Source organism: Peromyscus leucopus, chromosome 8b (genome assembly GCF_004664715.2).
Source record: "Peromyscus leucopus breed LL Stock chromosome 8b, UCI_PerLeu_2.1, whole genome shotgun sequence".
NCBI lineage: Eukaryota > Metazoa > Chordata > Mammalia > Rodentia > Cricetidae > Peromyscus > Peromyscus leucopus.
The window spans coordinates 41,447,040-41,472,469 of NC_051086.1; the positions used below are offsets into that span (position 1 = coordinate 41,447,040).

A 25,430-nucleotide genomic window follows, 5' to 3' on the forward strand; every position below is an offset into this window, starting at 1 on the left:
TTCAAGATGGCTGATCTGGGCCTCTGGGCTGTGCTTTTTGGCAGATACAGTCCATCTTTGTGATGGTGACTTCGCTACTCACCCTTAGTCATACAGTCCTTATGGAACCCACACCAGATACTCACATGGAGTGCACCCTCAGCTCCCCAGAGGTTCTGAGTCCCATTCTTTCTCTTGCAAGACTCTGAATGCCTCTCGTCATTTTTGAACCCCATAGACTCTCTCAAGGCTTGATGTAGTCATGCAACAATGTCAATTCTGTGACAGGGCAGCATCACTTGATAGCCTCTAAAGCCCCAGCACAGCAGTGGCCAAAACAGAAAAGGACCTAAGCTCTGTTAGGAAGGATGGCCACGCTCCTGTAGAAAGCTTCTACGCTGAGCGTCATGGTGGTCGCACTTTACTCACCTGGAGCCTAGAGGGTTTTGCTGTTTGCTTTTTCAGAAAATACAACAATGTGGGTTTAAATTTATACTATACACATTCGATCGATCATAAATTCAAGTAGGATTTGCCAGTTTGATAAAGTTCCACATGTGATGAAAGAAATGTATGCAAAGAGCTGGGGGAGTAGCTCAGTTGGAAAATGCTTCCATCTCCAGCAACATATAAACAAACCCACTGTGGTGGCAATCCCGGCACCTGGGAGGTGGAGGTAGGAGGATCAGGAGTTCAAGGCCAGCCACTGCTACTAACTTAGTTCAATAATTTGCTTGTAAGCCAGCCTGAGTTATATGACACTCAGTTTCATATAAATAAATAAATGTTAAGTAATGTAAAAATCTGCACTTTTCTCTAAATAAAATTAAATGGGGATTGTAGTTTACCAAATTATCTTATATTTTTTACAAGGTCCATTTCCCTAACACATAATCCATGATAAAGAATTTTTGTTTGTTTCCAATTATCTGTTTCCAGTTGTAGAATCTTGGGTTTCTATAGAGCAGTAGATAACTCAGAATTTATAAGGTATGGATCCCAAGTTCCCAGGGTGCCCAGCACTAAAAAACATCAAAAACAAAAGAGTCAGTCAGGTAGTGATGGCACATACCTTCAGTCCCAGCACTTGGGAGGCAGAGGCAGATATCTCTGTAAGTTTGCGGCCAGCTTGGTCTACAGAGCGAGATCCAGGACAGCCAAAGCTGTTACACAGAAAAACTTTGTCTCAAAAAAAAAGCAAACGGTCAAACATCACGAAACACAGATCCATATACATTCAACCAGGGAAGTGTCATCGATATGAATACAGCCTGGAGATGCTGTCACTGTTATTGTTATTTTATTGTTATTATTGTTATTATTTTACTATACAGACACACAAAAAAAAGAAATTTAAAATCAAAATATAACAGCCTGTTGCAAATGCACACAAACAAGCACATACAACACAACCTTGTCTCAAATTGAGTCCAAGAAGGAAAAAAAACTCCACAGGCTTCATTTATTTCAATTGCTGTTTTGACAATTGAGCTGGTCTGAATGAAAGACAGTTTAATCCTCCTGTCTGCTGAAGTCTGTGCAAGGAATACCAGAATCACATGACACCAGAATCACATGATTTCTTGATTCATACATTTGAAATCACAATCCCCTTTCAAAGACATTTATTTCCTTTTTTTTCTCTTGCGTGATTCTCTGTCATTTCCATAATTCACGACTTTATGATATGTGAAAAAAATTCACAATCTCTTGGGAATTGTTTTAATTTCTCAGCACAGTGAACACTGTTGGCAACTGAACTGTCACTCCAGCAGCTCTGGGGTATTGTTAATAGGATAGTGTCTGCAGCCCAGGCTGGCAGTGGGCCATCCTCACGACAGGTCAGTCCAGGCAGAGATATAAGGGAGGTGGAGGGCCAGGCTAGGCACAACTTCCCTCCAGGTAGAGACATCCAGATGTGTCACTGAGGGCACAGATCCAGGCTGCCAGCCATCAGTTTTGACTCTTGTAGGTAGGTACGCCAACCTCTTCATGTCTGAATATTTCTTTGTGTAGTTTAACTCTAGAAAATGGAAAAACCAGCCCCACCAAACTGTACATTTTACAAAGAAACTCTTCCCAGTTACACATCTTGGTACTTGATGAATTAAAATGTGTGCAAGTGGGTGCTGACATTAGTTAGATTAATTCTTTCAAAACAAACCCATAATATTATTAATATAAACAAGTCCTCTGCTGCTGCCTTATTTTTCACATAGAGATTAATTTTCATTTCAGTATCCTAAAATTTAGACTTTTCAAATTACATATTAACAATGAATTTTGGGAAATATGAAAAGGATATTATGCATTCTGACTTTTCTGTGGTTTCTCAAGAGGCTTTTCTAAGAAGAAAATGAAGGCATCTGTCTCAGCCTGCAATTTCAAATGCAAAAGATGTGAGTGTAGTTTTGAGTAAAGATGCCACCATGTTCCCACTATTCTAGAAAGAACTACGGAAATGTAGCAAGGGGATGTCTGACTCAATGGACACAAGGCAAAGAGAGGAAAAGGAAGCCCTTGTTTTCCAGGGTAAAACAGCTCCCCATTGCCTGCACTGGTCAGGCCAGAGGTCTTCCATTCCACAGTAACACATTTAGCATGTTTCCCAAATGAGCTGATTCTCTAGGACCAGTTTTAACCATGATGTGTTTCCATGGTCAGTTTTTTAGGATTTTATTCCTATAGTGGAGGTTTATGAGCTTTTTAATTAGTAGTAACTTGTTTAATTTGTATAAAGAGATATAGGCGATACTTTTAATAAAGACAAGTTGACCACACAACTAGATTCATAATGACTGATGACATTTAATCATTTATTTCTCCTTTAAAATGTATACATATATCACATATTGCCACTAAGAAGTTGAGCAGATCACTTCTAATTTTAAAATTACTTATATATAAGTAGAAATTTCATAATATATATTTTCTAGGGCTGGGAATATAACTCATTGATAGAGAGCTTGCCAAGCCTGTATGAGACCCTATGTTCAGTCTCCAGTGTTGTATAAATAGAATAAAACAGAAAATGTGTTCTTAAAAAAAACCCAGAGAGGTAAGGGAAAGCGGTTGAACTGGTTTTCTGAAAACACATATACCTCTCTTGCATGTTTTAAATGAAGATTCATCACTGCTGCTTTGTGTGGTACTTTATTTCTTTACCAAAATACAAACTCCAACATCTGTTGTCAAGTATCTTATTAAATTGGTGCACACGTATCCACAACGGAAGGGAAAGGTCACAGACCAGTGAACAATAGTCACAATATACCACACAGTGGACCACTGACTTCCTGAAAAATGAAGTCAGTTGTAACATCCATGAGCCCTCAGGACTTCAGATATGGTTTGAGGTACAGTCACAAATAGATGGGTGCTGTGGGATTCCAGCATCCATGTGTCCCAGGGACACATAAGAGAGAATAGCGGTTGCCAGTGGGTGTGGGGCAAAAAGAACAGGGAGTTGCCTAGTAGAGTGCAGAGTTCTCATTTGGAGGCATTAAGAGAATTTAGAAGATGGATTCTGGCAGGGAAGGCACCTAATGACAACCCGAGTGACTATGTCACATAAAACAGTTACTGTGGCTGCAGAAATCAATTGAAGAAAGTTGCTCCCTGCCCTCCAGCAGCTAAATGACACCAACTTAGAGTTTCACCAATCTTCGATAACGAGAAGTTGGAACAGTGAAAAATGTTAGAAGGGTTCTGAGTGGTCAGCAGTGTGATGTCCTGAGAGAGGTGGCCATGGTTCCATAGAGTTTCCATGGAGCAAAAGTGTATGTTAGAACTGGGAATGTGGGTAACTCCCGAGCTGAGCAAAGAGAACATACTTTCAAAGTTAACTTTCAAAAAATAAAATAATTTCCAAAATATTTACATTTCAAACAACTAACTAAAATTCTCAGGGACTTGGTCAGCGGCCCAGTGAGTCATAGCGCCATTGTTTCAGTCATAGTTTTGATTTTACCTGGGAAGAAACCCGGGAGGTACCCCAGAAGGCACAGGCTCCCTCAAGACATTTGAACTCGACAGCGACCTTGAGAATGAATTAGTGTCCACATCTTTGTAGGGTGGACATTTTGATTCAATAAGCTCAAACAATCTTGGCACCAGCAAGTCAAAGGTTAAAATGAAAGTAAAGCTTTAAAGTCTCTTGAGAATGAAGCAGGAATCACTGTTTTCTCTACAATTAGGCAAGAGCTAGGGTCTCTGAGTTATCCACTAAAGGGAGAGTTTGTGCGGCTGTAAAGAGGGAGGGGCTCTCTAATAGAGCAAATACTTTGGAACAGTTCACTAAAGTGTGCATTTAGCATTACAGCTTCGCACTGGAGAGACCCCAAGAAGGCTGTTGTCATCTGAAGGGTCAACATATGTAAACAGAACCAAGTTAACTCCTACCCCAGGACTAGTTAAGCCTCTGTCCACAGAGTCTGACTTTCCTTTTCTAGATCCAAGAGCAAACACCCTTTGTTTGGCAAGACTTTTATTATTCAGTGTTAGAACCATGTGAATTTGGTGTTTTCAGCAAAGTTTAATGTGGCCATGATGTGATTTGGGAGGTAGAATTTTTACATGCCATGCACAAAGCCCTGTGTCCAATCCCCAGCGTGACATAAATCAGACCTGGTGGCACATGACTATAATCTCAGCAGTCAGGAGGAAGAGACAATGAGACCAGAGTTCCCAGATCATTTTCTACTACATAGCAAATTTGAGGCTAGCCTGGGATACACGACCCTTTGTGTCAATAAATAAACAAAAATTTTGATATAGTAAATATGTCACCTACATTAACAAGTCCCTAATTTGTATATAACCAATATTTACTTAAGATCTTAAGACTTGTTGATGCAAAACAGAATGCCCATGAAACCATAAATGACAAATTCACAAATAGTTCTCAACCATTTATGTGGCTATCAGGTAATGGAAAGTCAGGAGTTACTTGCAGCTTACAGAGAACGTTGATTCATTATACCATTGAACTCACCGTCCTGGTGAGATGTGTCAGGTAGACCTTGGGAATGAAAAGGCTTATGTTAATGTGCGACTGTGTTGGAACATTTTGCAAGCACAGACGGGCTTGAAGTCGGTTTCACCGTTTCTCATAGGCAACCTTCCAGGCATGTGCAGTTCACACAGCATCGCAGATGATGAAACTCTCTTCCGTTCTTCCGTTTGAGGTGTCGCTTCTGCTGTAGATCATGGACATGGGGAATGCCACAGCAGGGTTCATTCTCCTGGGACTCTTTAACCACACCAGAGCCCACCTGGCTCTCTTTGTGCTGGTTCTGACTGTGGCCCTCAACTCCGTAGCAGGCAACGCCCTCCTGCTTCTCCTGATTCACCAGGACCGCCGGCTCCATACACCCATGTACTTTCTCCTGAGCCAACTCTCCCTTATGGACATGATGCTGGTCTCCACCATAGTGCCCCAAATGGCAGCTCATTATTTAATGGGCAAGAAATCCATCTCCGCTGCTGGCTGTGGCTTCCAGATCTTCTTCTTCCTCACACTAGGAGGTGGAGAATGCTTCCTCTTAGCAGCCATGTCCTACGACCGCTACGTGGCTATCTGCCGCCCACTGCGCTACTCGGTTCTCATGAGCTGGCAGTTATGTCTGAGACTGAGCTTGGGGTCTTGGCTCCTGGGAGCCGCTGATGGAGCCATGCAGGCCGCTGCTACCCTGAGCTTCCGGTTTTGCCGCGGGAATGAAATAGATCACTTCTTTTGTGAGGCCCCTGTGTTGTTGCGCCTGGCTTGTGGTAACACGGCTGCCTTTGAGTTTGTCATGTACATCTGCTGTGTGCTGATGCTTCTGGTCCCCTTATCCCTCATCCTGACGTCGTACGGCCTCATCCTGGCCACTGTCCTCCAAATGAGATCCGTAGAAGCCAGCAAGAAGGCCTTTGCCACCTGCTCCTCGCACCTGGCAGTGGTGACCCTCTTTTATGGAGCTGCCATTTTCATCTACATGAGACCCACATCTTCCAGGTCAGCCAAGCATGACAAGATTGTATCCGCATTCTACACTATTGTCACCCCCATGCTGAACCCCCTCATCTACAGTCTTCGGAACAGTGAGGTCAAGGGCAGCCTGAGGAAGCGTGTTGCCCACTGCGTTCCCCTCACGAGAAAGGATGCCTTGGGTTGCCTGGATTTGGGTGGTTGTACAAAGAGGAAAGGTATACAGTAGCCCCCTTCCCAGGGATAATCTCTCAGGATGCCCAGGGATACCTGAAGCCACTGAGAATTCCAAGCTCTGTTGTTAAGTTTCTTTTCTACCTTAAGTCTTCTATCCTGTGCTTGGAACTGGAAGAAGGAAGCTGTGTGTGTGTGTGTGTGTGTGTGTGTGTGTGTGTGTGTGTGTGTGTGTGTGTGTGTGTGTGTGTTTAATTCGTTGTGAAGATTCTCTGCATTTTTACACACTCCAGAAGCTATTCTTTTAAATTGATAATGGTGCCCAGTGTTTCAAAAACCACCACTTGTTCCCTGATTTGTGATGGATATGTGGAAGGCCTTCAACCTTATTTCAATTCCATTTTTATGTAGATACACTTGGTAGATGGATGATGAACCTTTTATCAGATTGTTTAATTTTGAACTCCCACAAGCAGATTCACACAGGGTGCAGCTGCCCCAGGCTTTATCAACCCTTTCCACTCAGGAGGTCTGGCAGCACCTCATCCTGCTTCCTGTGTGTATTTCCCTGGTAGTTTCTGAGGCTGAGTGTTTTTATACAGATTTACTGCTAGGCTGGGTATCTTCTTTTGTTAACTTTGTATTTCAGTCTTGGAAAATACAAATAAAAAATGCTCCTGGTTCCCCAGCAAACAACTAGTGATTCACTCAGATATTCATAGGAGTATTTGGAATTTTAAAATAAAACTGTATGTTAGAATGTTCTCATTCAGTGTCCGGGCTTTTTCACTTCGTGTAGACTTGGGGGTTCCTTTTCAATCTCTTCCACTTTACTCGAAGCAACGAGCCTTGACTGTTGGTTGAGATGATTCCAGCTCCTGTTTCTGTTCCATCAAGGAATTCAGCCCCCCAAAAACCTGAAACCTTTCTTATGAAGAATACACAACATTTCAGGTGAAGGATGAAAATAGAGTTTAAAAAAAAAGCTTTATATGGCAGAGAATGCATCCCATCATTTTCTGGCAAGTTATAAGCCTACAGTAATTTCTTGGTAATAAATTTAGAACATTTTTAAAGTATCACTTTTACAAATAAAATAATTACTAATATACATTTGTATATTAGAAATGTTTATAAAAATATTGTGTTTTCCAAAGACAAAACAAATGCAAAAGCAACTCTAAGATAATGCTTTAGAATAACAAAGATTAATCTTTTTATCCCTTTACTTTTTTTAATGCTGTTTTCATCTGAAGCCCTTCTCCATAGTATTTCCTTTTCTCCAACAGCATTAATGTTGCCCTGCACATCTCACATAAGATGGCAGGCAGAGTCTACAGAAGGTGAACCAGAAGGTGTGATGTGATCTACCTCTGCAGGTCCTTCAGAGCTTTTGAAAATGCCCCAAATATGAACATGAGTCCAGGACTCTGATGCAGCTCAACCCATTTGTGATGTTAATTCGGTGGCTCATGTGACACAGGGACACTTTGATCAAATGATAACCACAGTAACTATTTAGTTTCTGCATTATCCTTAGGACACATTCAGTAGGTTGGTGTACTCTTAGCCTGGATGGAATTGGAAATTTTTAACTTGTCATAAAATAATAATAAACTTACAATCTTGATAATCATTCATTCAGTACTTCCTTTTGGACTGAATTGGTTTACTTTTGACTCTGATTTCCCCTTTCACTGAGGACCACATCCTTAGCTGGGTTTGATGTTAATCACTATGAAAATGAAGACAGCTTAGTAGAGCAAAGGGCATTGATTTTCTTTTTCCTTTCTTTTTGTCATTATGTTTCTTGTTTTGTCTTGTTTGCTGTTGTTTTAAACTTGAATTCCTGATTTGCCTGCCTCCACCTGCTGAGTGCTAAAGGCCAACTTCTGTAGAGACACCAAGTGTTCTGGGATGCTCTGCAGACCCAGCCCTGGACTGAAGCAGGAAGCGCACTTGGGTAAACATCTCCTCTGCATGTTGGACAGGAGGTGAGCCATCTTGCCAACCCGTTTACCTCCTCAGCTCCCTTTGCTCTCGTACGGCAGAGGTCTTCAGGTAGAATCTCATTCATTAATTCTGGATTTCCATTTGTTCATTGGTATCACTTCCTCTTCTGCTCCACGCCTCACGACATGGAGGCAAATAGATCTCTGTGATTTCAAAGCCCACCTAGTCTACATAAGTTCCAGTCCATAATAGGACTATCTCAAAATAATAATAATAATAATTAGTAAGAAAAAGAAGGAAATGCATACTCATTTTACATGGTATTGTGTTACACAAGGACATTTTCATTCCAGTATGCGTTGGACTGGGAGTAAATCCCCCTCCATATTCCCTACCCTATCCTTTCTCACCTCCCCTCCCATCAACTAGTCACTGTTGTCCTGCACAATTTCACTTGTACATACATAATTTTGTTTTGCTATAAAATCTAGGAAGCTCAAATGAGAAGAACATACAATATTTGTCTTCCTAAGATGGCTTTAATTCACTTAATATCATCTCCTGTTTTATCCATTTTCCTGCAAACTACATAATTTCATTTTTCTTTATGACTGAAGAAGATTCCATTGTGTATGTAAACCCCATGTCTTCTATCCATTCCTCTGATGATGGATACTGAGTCTGGTTCCACAGTTCATCTATTGTGAAAATCACTGCAGTAAACACTGACATGCTAACTTGGAATCCTTTGGGCAGTAGGGTTTTTTTTTTTTTTTTTTTTTTTTTTTTTTTAGGTTTTGTTTTCTTGTTTGTTGGTTTTTGGGAGGTTTTGTTGTTGTTGTTTGTTTGTTTTTCGAGACAGGGTTTCTCTGTGTAGTTTTGGTGCCTGTCCTGGATCTTGCTCTGTAGACCAGACTAGCCTCAAACTCACAGAGATCCACCTGGCTCTGCCTCCCAAGTGCTGGGATTAAAGGCGTGCACTGCCAGGCCCGACATTTTGTTTGTTCGTTTTGTTTTATTTTGTCGGAGACCTTCTCTCACACAAGCAGCTGAGCTTCAACTCCCATCACCAGTGGCCAACTGTTCAAACCAGTACAAATAAGATGGGCACAGGTTATAACCAATCAGGTTGCTTCTTTACCTCACTTCCGTTCTCCGTGGATGCCTCCTCTTCCCTCCGCCTATGTGATGCTGCAAGGCCTTCTGAAACACTCTTTAGTCAGACACTGCCTGACTCTAAATCATAATGTGATAGCCTGTGAAATATGTCTTGTGTAACTTTTAACAAGAGCAGCGTTTATTTCGCTGGGCGACGCACACCTTGGGAATTCTGCGTGCAGCCTCACTCCCCCGAGAGAGAATGCTACTTCTGGTGATCATCTTCCCCCAAGCTCCACAGTTTAGCCTTGTACAGAGTGATGTCATTGTAGACCCTGAAGTGGTTCAGCCTGTTGTCCTGACGTTCTGGATTGACCTAAAGGGGAGAGGACAGGATCAGAAGGAAATCTGTCAGGGAGGGGGCAGACTAAGGTTTACATGATGGAGAGTGGGGTCTGAATCAGGCCCACACCCCTGTGACAGCAGAGCTATTTCTTTCTAAACCCTGCACTGTGACATGGATCTGTGAACGTTCACATCGAAGATCCCCTGCTGCCTGAAGGGGGCCTTGCCTAAGGACTCACCACCCCTGGAAAGTAGCTCACAGAGAGGCGCCATATATATATACTGTAGCCAGGCTACTGGGACAGCCCCTTGCATGGGCTACCTCACAAAAGTGTGAGCTTGTTGAGAGAGTATGGAGCATGAGCACTGTGACACATAAATCTCATTCTATGCAAAGAGGCTGGCTATCTTCCTCTTGAGTAACCATCTATGAATCCACAATAAACTTCTCTCTAAAAAGGGAGGAATGCTGAGTCAAATAATTTGTACTTTGCAATAATTTTCTGTATTGATCTGTTACCTAATGAACCCAATTTCTACCTTTGCCATGATTTTCTTTCCTTTTCACGTGGAAAAGATTCTCTCATTGACCAAACTGCTCAGGCTAACCTGTGCTCTATTTAATTAGGTCTGTCTCTTGGAACCTCCATATCCATCCCTGTCTTGTCCAGTTTTAGCAAAATCCCTGCTAAGTCCACTAACAAAAACCACCACCTTTAGTGGTGTGTTCTCACACTCCAAATTCCACCAGGGTCCTCTGTCTCCACCACCCTATGTATGAAGTCTGCTCACCTTTCCTGCCTTCAGCAATGATCCCCTCAGGTTAGGTCAAGTATAATGTTCACTTAATGTAAACTTTGTAATTATGTCACATTTAGTTTGGATTATTTTTCTAGGTGTAAACGATGTACTTAGATAACGATATATCCATATGATGTTGTACAGAATGATGGATTGTAGCATATAGAAATGATCCACTTCTTATAAAGTGGAAGTTTGGACATCTATTGTTGCATACTGATTCTGACTCCAGAATAGCTGTCTATCACTTCCATATTTAAGCCAGCAACAAGGGATCATATAACGATACATTTCTCTCTACCCATTAAACAGGTTAATGATGACCCAGTTAGATATGTGAGACTAGACTTTGCAGTCATATTCACTGTAACTGGTGAACATCTTTCATTAGACAGAGCTACACCCCTGGACACTGGAGCAGGCTCATATTAACATATCTCTACATATCCACTAAGTGGACAACATTGTCTCCTAATAAATGAACATGCCACTGAAATGACACCAATCAGGGCCTGAATGATGATGACCACATGCTTTCACAGAAGTATGTATATATCTGGAATGGTATGTACATTTGGAATTTTAAAGTTGGGGTAGAAATTTAAAATGAGAGGCAGTGAAAAAAGAAATCTAAAAACTTGACAACATTGGCATCTGCCAATTCTGTTCTCTCACTATTATGTTCTTCTAATTTTTGCCTAATACTAAATTATGAAGTAAGATTATACTAATAAATATATGTCTCTATATTACAGAAATATTTAATTGCAATGTGTTACATGGTCTGTAAATGTCTGTATTAAAGATGGCATATTTTCAGATTATTAAAGGTTATCATTTTAGTTGAAGTGTAAAACAAATTCTACCATCTATAATAATAAACTGTTCAAACTTAAAAAAAAAGAGAGAGATGACTCAACAGTTAAGCAGGTATTGGTCTTGCAGGGGACTTAAATTCAGTTGCCAGGACCCATCAGGTGACTCACAACTGCCTGTAACTCTAGCTTCAGAGGATTCAATGCCCTCTTCTGGCCTCTGTGGATATTTCACTCATATGCACATGCCCTCACAAAGACATACACACACACACACACACACACACACACACACACACACACACACACTCACGTAAAAATCAAATAAATATTAAAATAAAAAATTGTTTTCTTAATTTGGGGTTGAATATCTTATTAATTGTATGTTAAGCTTTTTATACAATGAGCACAAAATAATTGTTCTTGTTTATGGCATACAACATGATACATGTATATAGTGTATGATGATCATTTGAGGGTAATTAACGTGTCTGTTACCATAAACATTTATCATTTCTTTATGGTAAAAAATATTCAGAGTCCTCTGTTCAGGTTTCTTTGAAATGAATAATGTGTTTTTATTAACACCAGTCACCTTACTGTGACTTACCAGCAAGAACTGTTTGATTGTTCTTCCGTATGCCTATAGGTACCAATCTATTTAAATACAAGATTCAAAGAGCTCTGTTTGTTGGCTTTAAGAATTCCTGTATAATTGTGAGAACACAACTCAAGCAGACTTCTCACTTCTCAGCCACTTCACACCCAGAAGTGTGCATCCAATCAGTTACAGCTTAGTTAAGTAGAATAACATAGATTTAATTAATATTTTTAACCAGTTAAGACATTAGACAAACACCTCCCCTTATACATAAATCAGAAGGCCAGGTGGGAGCAGATACCTTTGGGGTAAACCTAATGCTTCTTGGTAACCTCACTGTTCAGTAACCTCTGTAAATAAACCAGCCGGGGTTAGATATCTTAGCCCTTTTTATAGATGATTAGCCTGAGTCTCAAGGCATTCAGGTGCCAAGTCTTACAGCTACAAACTTGAATTCTGCAGTTGAGCCATCACCATTTTCAAAGAGTACCTTTATAGGCCAAGTATTTCTTACATTCTTGTCCATCTCCATCTTGCTTCCAGATCATACCACACACAGAGATTGTCATTAATGCACAGGTTAATGTGACTGATGCATTCCCAGGAGTGAGATCATGAATTTACTGTCATAGGTAATGATATTAAAAAGTGGATCCCTTTCAAACTGGCTGTCTCCTGATGTCACCAATATGGGTAGTTACATCAGGGATCAAATATCCTGGGATTTGAAAATTAACTTTAGCGAGCTGATACAGAGAACGTAGTTTCAGCTGGATTTCACTAACGGTGCTCTTACTGAGGATTGTGCGCTCTGACTGTGGGATAACCTGGACTGTGAGCAGGTGTGCTTCATACCTCACAAGTGGCACTAAGCTTTGGGTGGCAATTCATGGGATCAGAGCCACAGAGTCAGGATTGTCCTGCACAGCTCCTGACACAGGTAAGTGCAAGGACTGCAGGTGGTATTCTCTCAGGGTTTTGTTACAATATATTTCACTTACACAATTTTAGGGACTAGGCCATAATTCATAGCATTTTTGAGAATAGAAAAGCCAATGTATCTACACCTCCCTTCATAACCTTTTAAGCCTGCTCTCCTAACTCTGACATCACCTTTTGTAAAGTCCACAAAGTGTGATGCTGGTCTCTACCAATTAACGTGACATGAAAGATCATTGGGTTGTTAGATGTCCCACTGTAGCAGCCCAGTGGTCCTCCACGGCTTTTCTCATTATACATTTTAGAGGAATATTAAAAAACCTTTGTGGATATAATTTGTTCCCCCCTTTCTTTTAAGTTATTTCTTAGGATAAAATCCAGGACAACTCTCAATACTTCCTCGGAACAGAGCCAGCTCTGTTTCCACTCCTGATTGACGACTATAGATTACAATAGTTCTGTTTTATGTTCACTTCTGTCCTGAGATAGACTTCAGTACAACCCAACTTATAGTGTGAAACACAGAGGAAAGCTTAGTACTATATTAGTGCATAAGCATGGTAATTGTCTTAATTGTGCCCTTAGTGTCCATTGAGACTAGATATTTTCAGTACTTAATTGAAAACTTATAAGATTTATAAATTTTGATTATATATAGTTTTTCTTAGCAAGGTGAAGTTATTCAGACAATACCAAAGAAGTTTAGTCCAACCCTGAGATAGATGGTGCATTCTATTCCATCATTTAAATAATTCATGCACTTCCTTCTAGGAGTAGTAACAGTTCTGTCATTAAATTGTATTTTTATTATTATTATTATTATTATTATTATTGTATGTGTGCATGCACACACAAGTGAGAGGACAATGTTGGGGAGTCTGTTCTCTCCTTTCACTGTTACACAGGTTCTGGGGATCGAATCCAAGTCCTCGGACTTTCGTAGGATGTGCTTTACCCACTGGGCATCTTGCCGGCTCCAGTAATGATTCTTGAGCAGCTTCCTTGAAAAGAGCAATTGGTTAAGTACTCCATTTAAACTACCGTATTTCATTAAAACAAGTCTATATAAGACAGTTAAATCCCTACTTTAAAATACTGACCGGGGACTTTTTTGATCTACGACAGTGGTTCTCAACCTTCCTAATGCTTCCACCCTTTAATACAGTTCCTTATGTGGTGGTGACCTCCAACTGTAAAGTTATTTTTGTTGCTACTTCATAACTGTAATTTTGCTACTGTGATGAGTCATAATGTAAACATCTGACATGCAGGATATCTGATATGTGAGACCAGAGGGGTTGAGAACTGCTGTTCTAAGAGATGTGTTTAACTTTAAAGTGCTGTAATCACACGGATACACTACAGATGTGGAATCTGCAGGTACATGAACAAGACCATGGATCCACACTGACTCCTGACAGGATGGTAGTATCCCTGGAATGTACAGACTGGGTTTTCATGTCATTTAAACAACAAAAGTATGCTGTTTTTCCTTGGCCAAAGCAGCACAACTGTAATAATCTACGCTGCTCTGTGACATGCATTTCTCATCCCAGCACTCAGGAAGATGAGGCAGGAGAACTCCAAGTTCCAGGACAGCCTGGGCTACACAGTAAGACCTTGTCTGAAAAATAAATATCTGAAGTCAATTGTTCCTTCCTTCCATTTTGCTAAAGCATATTTTTGGTAGCAAAACAGCCTACTATTGCCCCTACATGGGGTTATATGTGACAGATGATATAACCTATCTGAATTCAACTTATCAATTCCTTGAAAGTTGATCATTTCATCTAGCCTAGGAATTCAAGAGTCTACTGTTTATTATATTTTTCTTTTTTGATTAAGACAATAAATGCGAGAGGGAATTTATCTGTTTTCTGTGTATAGCATAATGGAATACAAAAATGACAATTCTTTTGATCTCCAAATTTAGCTTGCACTTTATTCTTTGAAATCACATTATTATATTCACCTGAGTAAATATCTTTGTCATGAAATGACACATTATAAGATTTTGTTTGTTACCTGATTGCTTCAAACTTAAAATAACTTAAAAATTTGAAGCATGAATAAAATTCTGTGACATATAAACATCTTATTGGCTTTTAGAAGGCAATACTTTAGTGAAGGTGTAGAGAAAACTCTCATAAACACTAACTATAGACTCTCAGACATCAGAGTGACTGAATTAACTTCTGTCATGTAGGATTACTCTCCAGTCAGAAGAAATCCATGAAACATGAATGACAGGAGAGTCCAAGGAGACACTGAAAACATTTTCATGTTATTAAAACATAAGGGAAGTTCTATTGTAAGTTAGTTCTGAGATACATTTTTTCTTAAAAAATATTTGAGTATGAGACATCTATTTTCAGATCATTGTAATAGTTCTTTGTGGCTATGGGAACCAAACCCACATGGAAGGTAAACGCTCTACCACAGAGCTGCTCTACTGATCCTGGAAAAATACTTTCATTTAAACTTATTTTAAAATATTTCTCTCTGTCTCTCACTCTCTCTCTCTCATGTGTATGTCTGTTTGTGTCTGTATCTATGTGAATATGTGTGTGTATCTATCTATATGTGTGTGTCTGTGTTCATGTTTATGTGTGTATATGACTGTGTGTGTTTGTGTCTGTGTCTGTGTGTCTAGAAGGGGGTCTCATGGGTGTCACAGTATGTTTTCAATGCTATCACACAGTAATATCAAATTTACAATGATCATAGATGCCTTTCATGTATTAATAACTACTAACCTTCCCAGTATTGCACTAGTCAAACACAGTTTCTGATGTCTGAAAAACAATAATGTGCTGTAGCATTCCGAACATGCCATAGGTTTAAAACGATGCAATGAAATAACTTGAAATGAGTGAAATACATTGAAGATATATGCAATAAGTGCAACTATGATAGGCCGCTATACGTAAGTCACAAAATACTTAAGAAACATTTTTAATAGAAAACAGGAAAAAAAATTACTTCTTTTTTTTTTAATAGACTCTCACTGTGTACTGTTGGCTGTCCTGGAACTCACTATGTAGACCAGTCTGGCCTAGAACTCACAGAGATCCACTTGCCTCTGCCTCCTAGGTGCTGGAATTAAAGGCATGTGCCAGCATACCCAGTGAGAACAAAATTTCACATGCAGTTTTTCAGATTAGCCCAAAGATTAAGGGGGCCAGAGTTTTTCTGCCTCAGCATGGAACACACATGTCTTAAAACTAACAACACTCTCAATGTTCCATGAATGATGGCTATTGTTACACCTGACAACACTCTCGATGTTCCATGAATGATGGCTATTGTTACACCTGACAACACTCTCAATGTTCCATGAATGATGGCTATTGTGACACCTGACAACACCTAACTGTCAAAATAGGGAGATGAGAACACACATGGTGGGTGTGCTGGCACACATCTTTAATCCCAGCACTCGGGATTAAAGGCAGAGTCAGGCAGATCTCTATGAGTTCGAGGCTAGCCTGGTCTACAAAGCAAGTTCCAAGACAAGCAGGATTGTTACACAGAGAAATCCTGTCTTGGAAAAAAAATCTGTTGGAATTTATACAATGTCTAATACCCACTCACAAATTTATCTTTCCATTCTAGTCAAGCTAAAGAAAAACTAGAAAATGATTCTTACATAAAGATTATGGTTGAAACTTGAACAGAATTCCCTTGGCAATCATTGGTCGGCTGCTCTTCAGCTATTGGAATTTGGGAGGAAATGATGAACTTCATGCAGATAGAGAAGAAAGTCCTGAGTCGCCTTCTACTGAACAGATCTTCACAGGAAAGAGATTTAATCTAGAGTGTTGGTAAGTCAAGAGCCCCCAACACTGGGGTCCCGGGAGGTGTTCTGCATATTGTTTGTTAGGGACACTGGAAGCCCACATGACATTTTCACAAGTGTTGACTGTCTGATTCTTAAGAATATAGCATTAGTCTTAAGTGTGAAAGTCTGTAACACAATTTATGTTCCCCCTTACTTCTATGTCTTCATGAAATTGTCGATTTTCCATAGGAATATTTGATGAAATTTAGTATCATTTTTGAGAGTGTACTAGGTAAAGGTAATTAATTAGTGTAAGAAGAAATCTGCATGAGCTAGTCAGTGGTAACACATGCCTTTAAACCCAGCACTCGAAAGGATGAGTCGGGCAGATCTCTGTGAGTTCAAGGCTAGCCTGGTCTACAAAGCAAGTTCCAGGACAGCCAGGACTGTTACACAGAGAAACCCTATCAAAAAAAATTTAAAAAGAAGGAAGGAAGAAAGAAAGAAAAGAGAGGAGGAGGGAAGAAATCTACATGAACCAACGACCCTTCTCATCAGGAAAGAAATCTTGATAGTGTGAGGCATGGCACTGGGGTGTGAAGCATCTGTGGTCATTACATATGGTATAGGACAGCAGGGCCTCACACACAGAATAGAGAAATTCAGCCATGTGGTTTTCCTTTATGGAAAAGTATGATGACAAGAATGTTGCCTTACTTTCATCTGGAACTACTTTAATAGATACGTAAGAAAGGTGCAAAGGTCATGAGTCGGGTCACAGTAGCACTCACAAATTTACAGGAATTTAGGGTTCTTTCAACTGAGAAATATCAAACTGCAAGAAATTGAAATCACACAACAATGCCTCTTTTATGCTGTGATTAAAATAAGCATAGGGGTAAACACATTATGAGGCAGTAGACTATTTGTTCTGTTTTATTTAATTCAGTTGAAAGTTAAAATATGATGCAACAAATGTGGACAATGCAGAAGTGTGTGTGTGTGTGTGTGTGTGTGTGTGTGTGTGTGTGTGTTACACACTCAAGTGTATGGGTTCACTGACAGGCCAGAGGAGGGTGTTGAGGTCCTCCTCTCTCAGTCTCTGTCTTACTTCCTTGAGGCAGAGTCTCTCCCTGAACCATGCTCTTGCATTTGTGGGGCTAGGCTGGCAGCCAGAGAGCCCTAGAAATCGTTCGGTCTCTGCCCTTCACAGAGCTAAGCTACAGAGACATGAGGACCACACCTAGCTTCTTATGTGGGTTCTGAGATCCAAACTCATATCTTTAAGCTTGTGCAGCAAGTGCTCCTTACCCACTGATCTATAACCTCAGTGTCAGGTTGTAGAAAAAAATTTAATTATCCCACTAAATTGAAATCTTCTGTCATTTGAACAAATATTTTTTAGGCTGTTGCAAGTTACTTAAAAAAAATCATTCTCAGACTAGGCATGGTGGCACATGCTTTTAATCCACCAGCACTCAGGTGGCAGAGGCAAGAGGATCTCTGAATTTGAGGCCAGCTTGGTCTACAGAGTTAGTTCGAGGACAGCCTATCTCAAAAAAAAAAAAAAAAAAAAAAAAAAAAAAGTATCCTCCTGTCTTCCAGGTATGACCAGAGTCATGGAGACTCCCAGTAACACCACAGAGATGGACTTCATTCTTCTTGGGCTCTTCAGCCACACACAAGCCCACTCCTTCCTGTTTTCTGTTGTGTTAGTAATCTTCACCACCTCCCTGATGGGCAACACCCTCATGATCCTTCTCATCTGCAGGGACCCCAGGCTCCACACACCCATGTACTTCCTTCTCAGCCAACTCTCCCTCATGGACATGATGCTCGTCTCCACCATCATCCCCAAGATGGCAGCCAACTACTTGATGAGCATGAGGGCCATCTCCCCTACAGGCTGTGGCTCCCAGATCTTCCTGTTCCTCACCTTGGCAGGGGGCGAGTGCTTCCTCCTGGCGGCCATGTCCTATGACCGCTACGTGGCTATCTGTCAGCCCCTGCGCTATCATGTCCTCATGAGCCCCAAGCTGTGCATGCACCTGACCTTGGGCTCCTGGCTCCTGGGAGCCGCTGACGGGTTGATGCAAGCAGGCACCATCCTGAGTTTCCCCTTCTGCCGCTCTCGAACCATCAACCACTTCTTCTGTGAGGCGCCTTCCCTGGTGCGCCTTGCCTGTGCTGACACCAAAGTCTTTGAGTTCTTCATGTACATCTGCTGCATCCTGATGCTCCTGATCCCGCTGTCCCTCATACTGGCTTCCTACTCGCTCATCCTGGTCGCGGTGCTCCGCATGCGATCCTCAGCAGCCCGGAAGAAGGCCTTTGCCACCTGCTCTTCACACCTGACGGTCGTGGGCCTGTTCTACGGGGCTATCATGTTCATCTACATGAGGCCCAAGTCCCAGCAGCCAGGGGCGCGCGACAAGGTGGTGTCTGCCTTCTACACCATCTTCACGCCGGTGCTGAACCCCCTCATTTACAGTGTGAGGAACAAGGAGGTCAAGAGAGCCTTGAGGAAGTGGCTGCTGAAGGCGCTGTGATAAACGTGCAGGGGACGTTCACCAAAACAGCTCTTCTCACGTTAGGCACACCTCCCTCACAGACTCAGCTCATCTAATCCACCGAACTCACTCTTGTGTGCTCTGTCAACTTCTTTGATGCTCGTTTGTTGTTTTATGTTCTTTTACCAAGGGTTTGGAAAATCAATTAAAAATCAGCTTGCCCTGCTGGTGTCCCTTGCGCCAGCTACTCTGTTTTAAAATAAGGTCTTAGAGATGAGAGCCAGTGACACGGGTCTGGTTAGCTAGACTTTAATCATGTAACTCAGTTCTTGTTATATGATGTAAAACATCAAGAGATAGAAGAAGAAACGGATAGTAACTTTTTAAAAAAAATGTAGTGCCTGATTTATTGTTATTATGAAGTAAATTGTAATGACATACATAACCAATAAGGATTATTAAACATAAAGCATTTGTCAAAATGTTTCGGGAGAATTTTCCAAAACTATTTGCAATTCAGGGAATTCTTACCAAGTATATGAGCAGGTAGGGCTGGTGGTTTTAAAATTACAGCTATATTTAACGTCTTTAACAAGAGAACAAATATCACTAACCAAAACATAACTCAATCGTAATGAGATTTCCAAGTGAGTGTCTAGAGATGAAATCTTTAAGAAGTGACTGGGTCTAAAGGTTCTACTCTCATGATGGAAGCGCATTCATGCCATTATAAAAACATTAGTTCAACATGGTGGCAAACACCTGTGATCTCAGTACTTGGGAAGCTGATGCAGGAGAGCTGGATTACATAAGATCCTGTCTCAAATAATAAATGAAATAATAGTGAGTGTGGCCCTTTCCATACAAAAAAAAAAAAAAAACCACAACTCACTTAAAAATGAATAAGAGATAGTTTATCCTGGAGCCAAATATGAGTGACCATGGCCCCTCCAGATTTAGGTTACCCTCAACTCCATCTTCCAACATGGTGCAGTTTCATAAGGTTTTTATAGTAGTAGAATGAAGAAACTTAAATCAAGACGCCTTCCAAACACATTTGGGGGGGCAGCAAGTAGGCAGGAAGAGTGGAGCAGGGACATCTCGGGTCCAGGCTCCCATGCCGTCTGGCAGCGTTCTTGGTCTGCAGGCTGTTGGAAGCCAGCGCTCTGCATATCCCAAAGGATTTTCTTAACCGTCGTTCATATGTTAGGTCATGTACACGTGAAGACTAAAGACTGCCAAAGATAATTTGGTTCTGGACTTGCAACCTTGCAATCCCTCCACAATCACTGAAGCGTCAATCAGTCAGTCAGTCTTCAAAGTGCAGTCCATTCCACAAACGCCCATCGTTAGCCCCTCTCATCTTTTCTGGTCCTTCCACCATCTGCTAATACACAAGCAGAGCCCTGACAGATGCAGGGCCTGGAATTTAGAGAACTACCATTCCTTCCTTGGTACCCAGGATGTGGTATTCTGTTATGGCCTCAGAGAACGGAGGGAGACACCGAGTACAGGTGTACTAAAGGACACAGCAGAGGCAGAAGGACAGGAAAGAGTCACAGACTCCAGGAACCTCCACAAAGGCCAACATCACAGTCCATCACCCTGTTGACTTCTTTGAGGCAACTTTCAGCCTCAGAGCTTGTCATAGGAAAGACAGACAGTTTGTATATATGTTTGTTGTGTACCAGTTTTTCTACTGAGGGACTCACACCTTTCGACAAAACCGAGGCACACTGGGCAAGCCACATCCTTGGATCTCATGAGAGACAATATCAATAGCGTCTGAGCTGACCATGAGGCTACTCTGTAAAAAGGCAGAGCTAACCCTTTTCACACACCCCTCCTGTTCCCCAAATTGGAAATCCTTTCTCTCCTGCATCTTTAACATTTGAATACTGAATTTGGGGTTTTCTGTCAGGGCATGCTCTTAGTGTGTGAGCACCAAACTCGTTCCAACCCTTCTCTGGTACTGGTGCTCTCAGGAAGCCATCTGTTTTAGTGAACTATTGACCTGTGTTGTCTGTCTTCTGTGGGCACCACAAAGGTGAAGGAAGACAGATGAGGGGTTTTTAAAGGGAAAAAAACGCAAGCAGGGTGGTACAAGCCTTGGCATCATATGATTGGGTGAGGGTGTGAAACCTTTGAATTTACTGGTTGGGGGTTACAGTTATCATTTGGGGAAGGCCTGGAGAAGTCCCAGGCTCTGTCCTTGAGCTGCCATGGGGGCTGGCTGGCCTGCACTTGACTGGGGCTGACCATGCCGGCTGTCCTTGAGCTGCCATGAAGGCTGTCTGGCCTAGCACATTCACATTGACCCATGCATGTAGCTCTAAGTTGGTAAGGGGTCTCAGACAGTAAACAACTGACAGAACCTTGAGCAGTCAGAGTACGTGCAGAAAGGGAGCTACTACAAGGACTATGTCTTTTGTTCACAGCCCTTCCAGAAACTGCTTGCTTAAGCCTCAGGAAACTGAAATTGAGGCCTGATCTCTGAGAAAAGACTGAGCAGCCTGTTATGGAGTCTGCTTGGATCTTTCACTTAGTTCTTCTTTAGGTGTCAATCCTAAGAGGTCTTCCCAGCTTCCTGGATGCCTGTCCCAGTCTGTGTATTCTCCAGGAATCTCAGGAGTGCCTTCTCTGAGTGGGAAGGGCAACAGCAGAGTATGTATCTCTCCCTTGTTCAAGATGGCTGAGCGGGGCTCTGGGCTGTGCTTTTTGGCAGATACAGTCCATCTTTGTGATGGTGACTTCGCTATTCACCCTTAGTCATTCAGTCCTTAAGGAACCCACACCAGATACTCACATGGAGTGCATCTCATCTCCCCAGAGCTTCTGAACCCCATTCTTTCTCTTGCAGGATGCTGAATGTCTCTTGTCATTCTTAAACCCCATAGACCCTCTCAAGGCTTGATGTAGTCATGCAACAATGTCAATTCTGTGACAGAGCAGCATCACTTGATAGCCTCAGCAGTGGCCAAAACAGAAAAGGACCTACGCTCTGTTAGGAAGGATGGCCACGCTCCTGTAGAAAGCTTCTACTCTGAGTGTCATGGTGGTCGCACTTTACTCACATGGAGCCTAGAGGGTTTTGCTGTTTGCTTTTTCAGAAAATACAACAATGTGGGTTTAAATTTAGACTATACACATTCGATTGATCATAAATTCAAGTAGGATTTGCCAGTTTGATAAAGTTCCACATCTGATGAAAGAAATGTATGCAAAGAGCTGGGGGAGTAGCTCAGTTGGAAAATGCTTCCATCTCCAGCAACATATAAACAAACCCACTGTGGTGGCAATCCCGGCACCTGGGAGGTGAGGTAGGAGGATCAGGAGTTCAAGGCCAGCCGCTGCTACTAACTTAGTTCAATAATTTGCATGTAAGCCAGCCTGAGCTGTATGACACTCAGTTTCATATAAATAAGTAAATAAATGTTAAGTAATGTTAAAAAATCTGTACTTTCCTTTAATTAAATTTAAATGGGGATTGAAGTTCACCAAATTATCTTACATTTTTTAACAGGTCTATTTCCCTAACACATAATCCATGATAAAAAAAAAATTTTGTTTTGTTTTGTTTCAAATTATCTGTTTCCAGTTGTAGAATCTGGGGTTTTCTATAGAGCAGTAAATAACTCAGAAGTTGCAAGGCACGGATCCAAGTTCCCAGGGTGCCCAGCACTGAAAATCATCAAAAGCAAAGAGTCAGCCAGATAGTGATAGCAAACACCTTTAATCCCAGCACTCGGGAGGCAGAGACAGACATCTCTGAGTTTGAAGCCAGCTTGGTCTACAGAGCAAGTTCCAGGACAGCCAAAGCTGTTACACAGAAAAACATTATCTCAAATTAAAAAAAAAAAAAAAGCAAACGGTCAAACATCAGGAAACACAGATCCATATACATTCACCCTGGGAAGTGTCATCGATATGAATATAGCCTGGAGATGCTGTTACTGTTATTGTTTTTATTATTATTATTACTATTACTATTTTATTATTTTACTATACAGACACAAAAAATGAAAATATAAAATAAAAATATAACAGCCTGTTGCAAATGCACACAAACAGGTACATACAATACAACTTTAATTGTCTCAAATTGAGTCCAAGAAGGAAAAAAAAATTTCACAGGCTTCTTTATTTCAATTGCTGTTTTGACAATTGAGCTGGTCTGAATGGAAGATAATCCTCCTATCTGCTGAAGTCTGTGCAAGGAATACCAGAATCACATGACTTCCTGATTCATACATTTGAAATCACAATACCCTTTCAAAGACATTTATTTACATTTTTTTTTTTCTCTTGTGTGATTCTCTGTCATTTCTGTGATTCATGACTTTATGATATGTGCAGAAAATTTGCAATCTCTTAGGAATTGTTTTAATTTCTCAGCACAGTGAACACTTTTGGCAACCGAACTCTCACCCCGGCAGCTCTGGGGTATTGTTAATAGGATAGTGTCTGCAGCTCAGGCTGGCAGTGGGCCATCCTCATGACATGTCAGTCCAGACAGAGATATAAGGGAGGCAAAGGGCCAGGGTAGGCACAGCTTCCCTCCAGGTGGGGACATCCAGATGTGTCTCTGAGTTGTGCAGATCCAGGCTGCCGGGCATCAGTTTTGACTCTTGTAGGTAGGTACGACAACCTCTTCATGTCTGATTATTTCTTTGTGCAGTTTAACTCTAGAAATTTCAATTGCAAATCCCAGAATTTAAGAGGTGGAGGCTGGAGGAACAAAGAGCCCTCAGCTACATAGAAAAACCAGCCCCACCACTCTGTACATTTTACAAAGAAACTCTTCCCAGTGACATGTCTCGGTACTTGATGAGTTAAAATGTGTGCAAGTAGGTGCTGGCATTAGGTTAATTCTTTCAAAAGAAACCCATAATTTTATTAATATAACAAGTCCTCTGCTGCTACCTTATTTTCACATACTGATTAATTTTCATTTCAGTATCCTAAAATTTAGACTTTTAAAATTACATATTAACAATGAATTTGGGGAAATGTAGAAAGGATATTATGCATTCTGACTCTTCTGTGGTTTCTCAAGAGGCTTTTGTAAGAAGAAAATGAAGGCATCTGTCTCAGCCTGCAATTTCAAATGCAAAAGATGTGAGTGTAGTTTTGAGTAAAGATGCCACCATGTTCCCACTATTCTAGAAAGAACTACGGAAATATAGCAAGGGGATGTCTGACTCAGTGGACACAGAGCAAGGAGAGGAAAAGGAAGCCCTTGTTTTCCAGGGTAAAACAGCTCCCCATTGCCTGCACTGGTCAGGCTGGAGGTCTTGCAATCCACAGTAACACATTTAGCATGTTTCCCAAATGAGCTAATTCTTTAGGCCAGTTTTAACCATGATGTGTTTCCATGGTCAGTTTTTTAGGATTTTATCCCTATAGTGGAGGTTTATGAGCTTTTTAATTAGTAGTAACTTGTTTCATTTGTATAAAGAGATATAGGCAATACTTCAATAAATACAAGTTGACCACATGACTAGATTCATAATGACTGATGACTTTTAATCATTTATTTCACCTTTAAAATGTATACATATATCACATATTGCCACTAAGAAGTTGAGCAGATCACTTCTAATTTTAAAATTACTTATATATAAGTAGAAATTTCATAATATATATTTTCTAGGGCTGGGAATATAACTCATTGATAGAGAGCTTGCCAAGACTATATGAGGCCCTATATTCAGTCTCCAGTGTTGTATAAATAGAATAAAACAGAAAATGTGTTCTAAAAAAAAACCCAGGAGAGGTAAGGGAAAGCAGTTGAACTGGTTTTCTAAAACACATATACCTCTCTTACATGTTTAAAATGAAGATTCATCACTGCTGCTTTGTGTGGTACCTTATTTCTTTACCAAAATACAAACTCCAACATCTGTTGTCAAGCATCTTATTAAATTGGTGCGCACGTATCCACAACGGAAGGGAAAGGCCACAGACGAGTAAACAACAATCACAATATGCCACACAGTGGACCATTAACTTCCTGAAAAATGAAGTCAGACGTGACATCCATGAGCACTCGGGACTCCAGCTATAGTGAGGTACAGTCACAAAGAGATGGTTGCTGTGGGATTCCAGCATCCATGTGTCCCAGGGACACATGAGAGAGAATAGCGGTTGCCAGCGGGTGGGGGCAAAAAGAACAGGGAGTTGCCTAGTAGAGTGCAGAGTTCTCATTTGGAGGCATTAAGAGAATTTAGAAGATGGATTCTGGCAGGGAAGGCACCTAATGACAACCCGAGTGACTGTGTCACATAAAACAGCTACTGTGGCTGCAGAAATTAATTGAAGAAATTTGCTCCCTGCCCTCCAGCAGCTAAATGACACCAACTTAGAGTTTCACCAATCTTAGATAACGAGAAGTTGGAACAGTGAAAAAATGTTAGAAGGGTTCTGAGTGGTCAGCAGTGTGATGTCCTGAGAGAGGTGGCCA

At 41.1% G+C, this 25,430-nt stretch overlaps 3 protein-coding genes across 3 annotated transcripts in view; 2 read left to right on the forward strand and 1 right to left on the reverse strand.

Moving 5' to 3' along the window:
• Positions 1–5,186: 5,186 nt before the first annotated feature.
• LOC114683016 (olfactory receptor 2T8-like) lies at positions 5,187–6,179 on the forward strand. The gene has a single exon (XM_028857180.1). The coding sequence runs from the start codon at positions 5,187–5,189 to the stop codon at positions 6,177–6,179; it is 993 nt and encodes a 330-aa protein (XP_028713013.1).
• Positions 6,180–9,352: 3,173 nt separating this feature from the next.
• The window catches only part of Fam183a (family with sequence similarity 183 member A), a 30,654-nt gene continuing 14,576 nt past the window's right edge, over positions 9,353–25,430 (reverse strand). Inside the window, exon 4 of the mRNA XM_037201250.1 lies at positions 9,353–9,551. Coding sequence (XP_037057145.1) covers positions 9,441–9,551 — 111 coding nt within the window. The 3' untranslated portion in view covers positions 9,353–9,440. The remainder of the gene's footprint in view (positions 9,552–25,430) is intronic.
• On the forward strand, positions 18,048–19,362 carry LOC114682998 (olfactory receptor 2T33-like). The gene has a single exon (XM_028857153.2). It carries the CDS (start codon positions 18,065–18,067, stop codon positions 19,004–19,006), a length of 942 nt encoding a protein of 313 aa, XP_028712986.1. The 5' UTR covers positions 18,048–18,064; the 3' UTR covers positions 19,007–19,362.

What these genes read in the sequence shown, in the direction of transcription:
- LOC114683016 (XM_028857180.1), top strand. Translation starts at nt 5,187, where the DNA reads ATGGACATGGGGAATGCCACAGCAGGGTTCATTCTCCTGGGACTCTTT.
- LOC114682998 (XM_028857153.2), top strand. Translation starts at nt 18,065, where the DNA reads ATGACCAGAGTCATGGAGACTCCCAGTAACACCACAGAGATGGACTTC.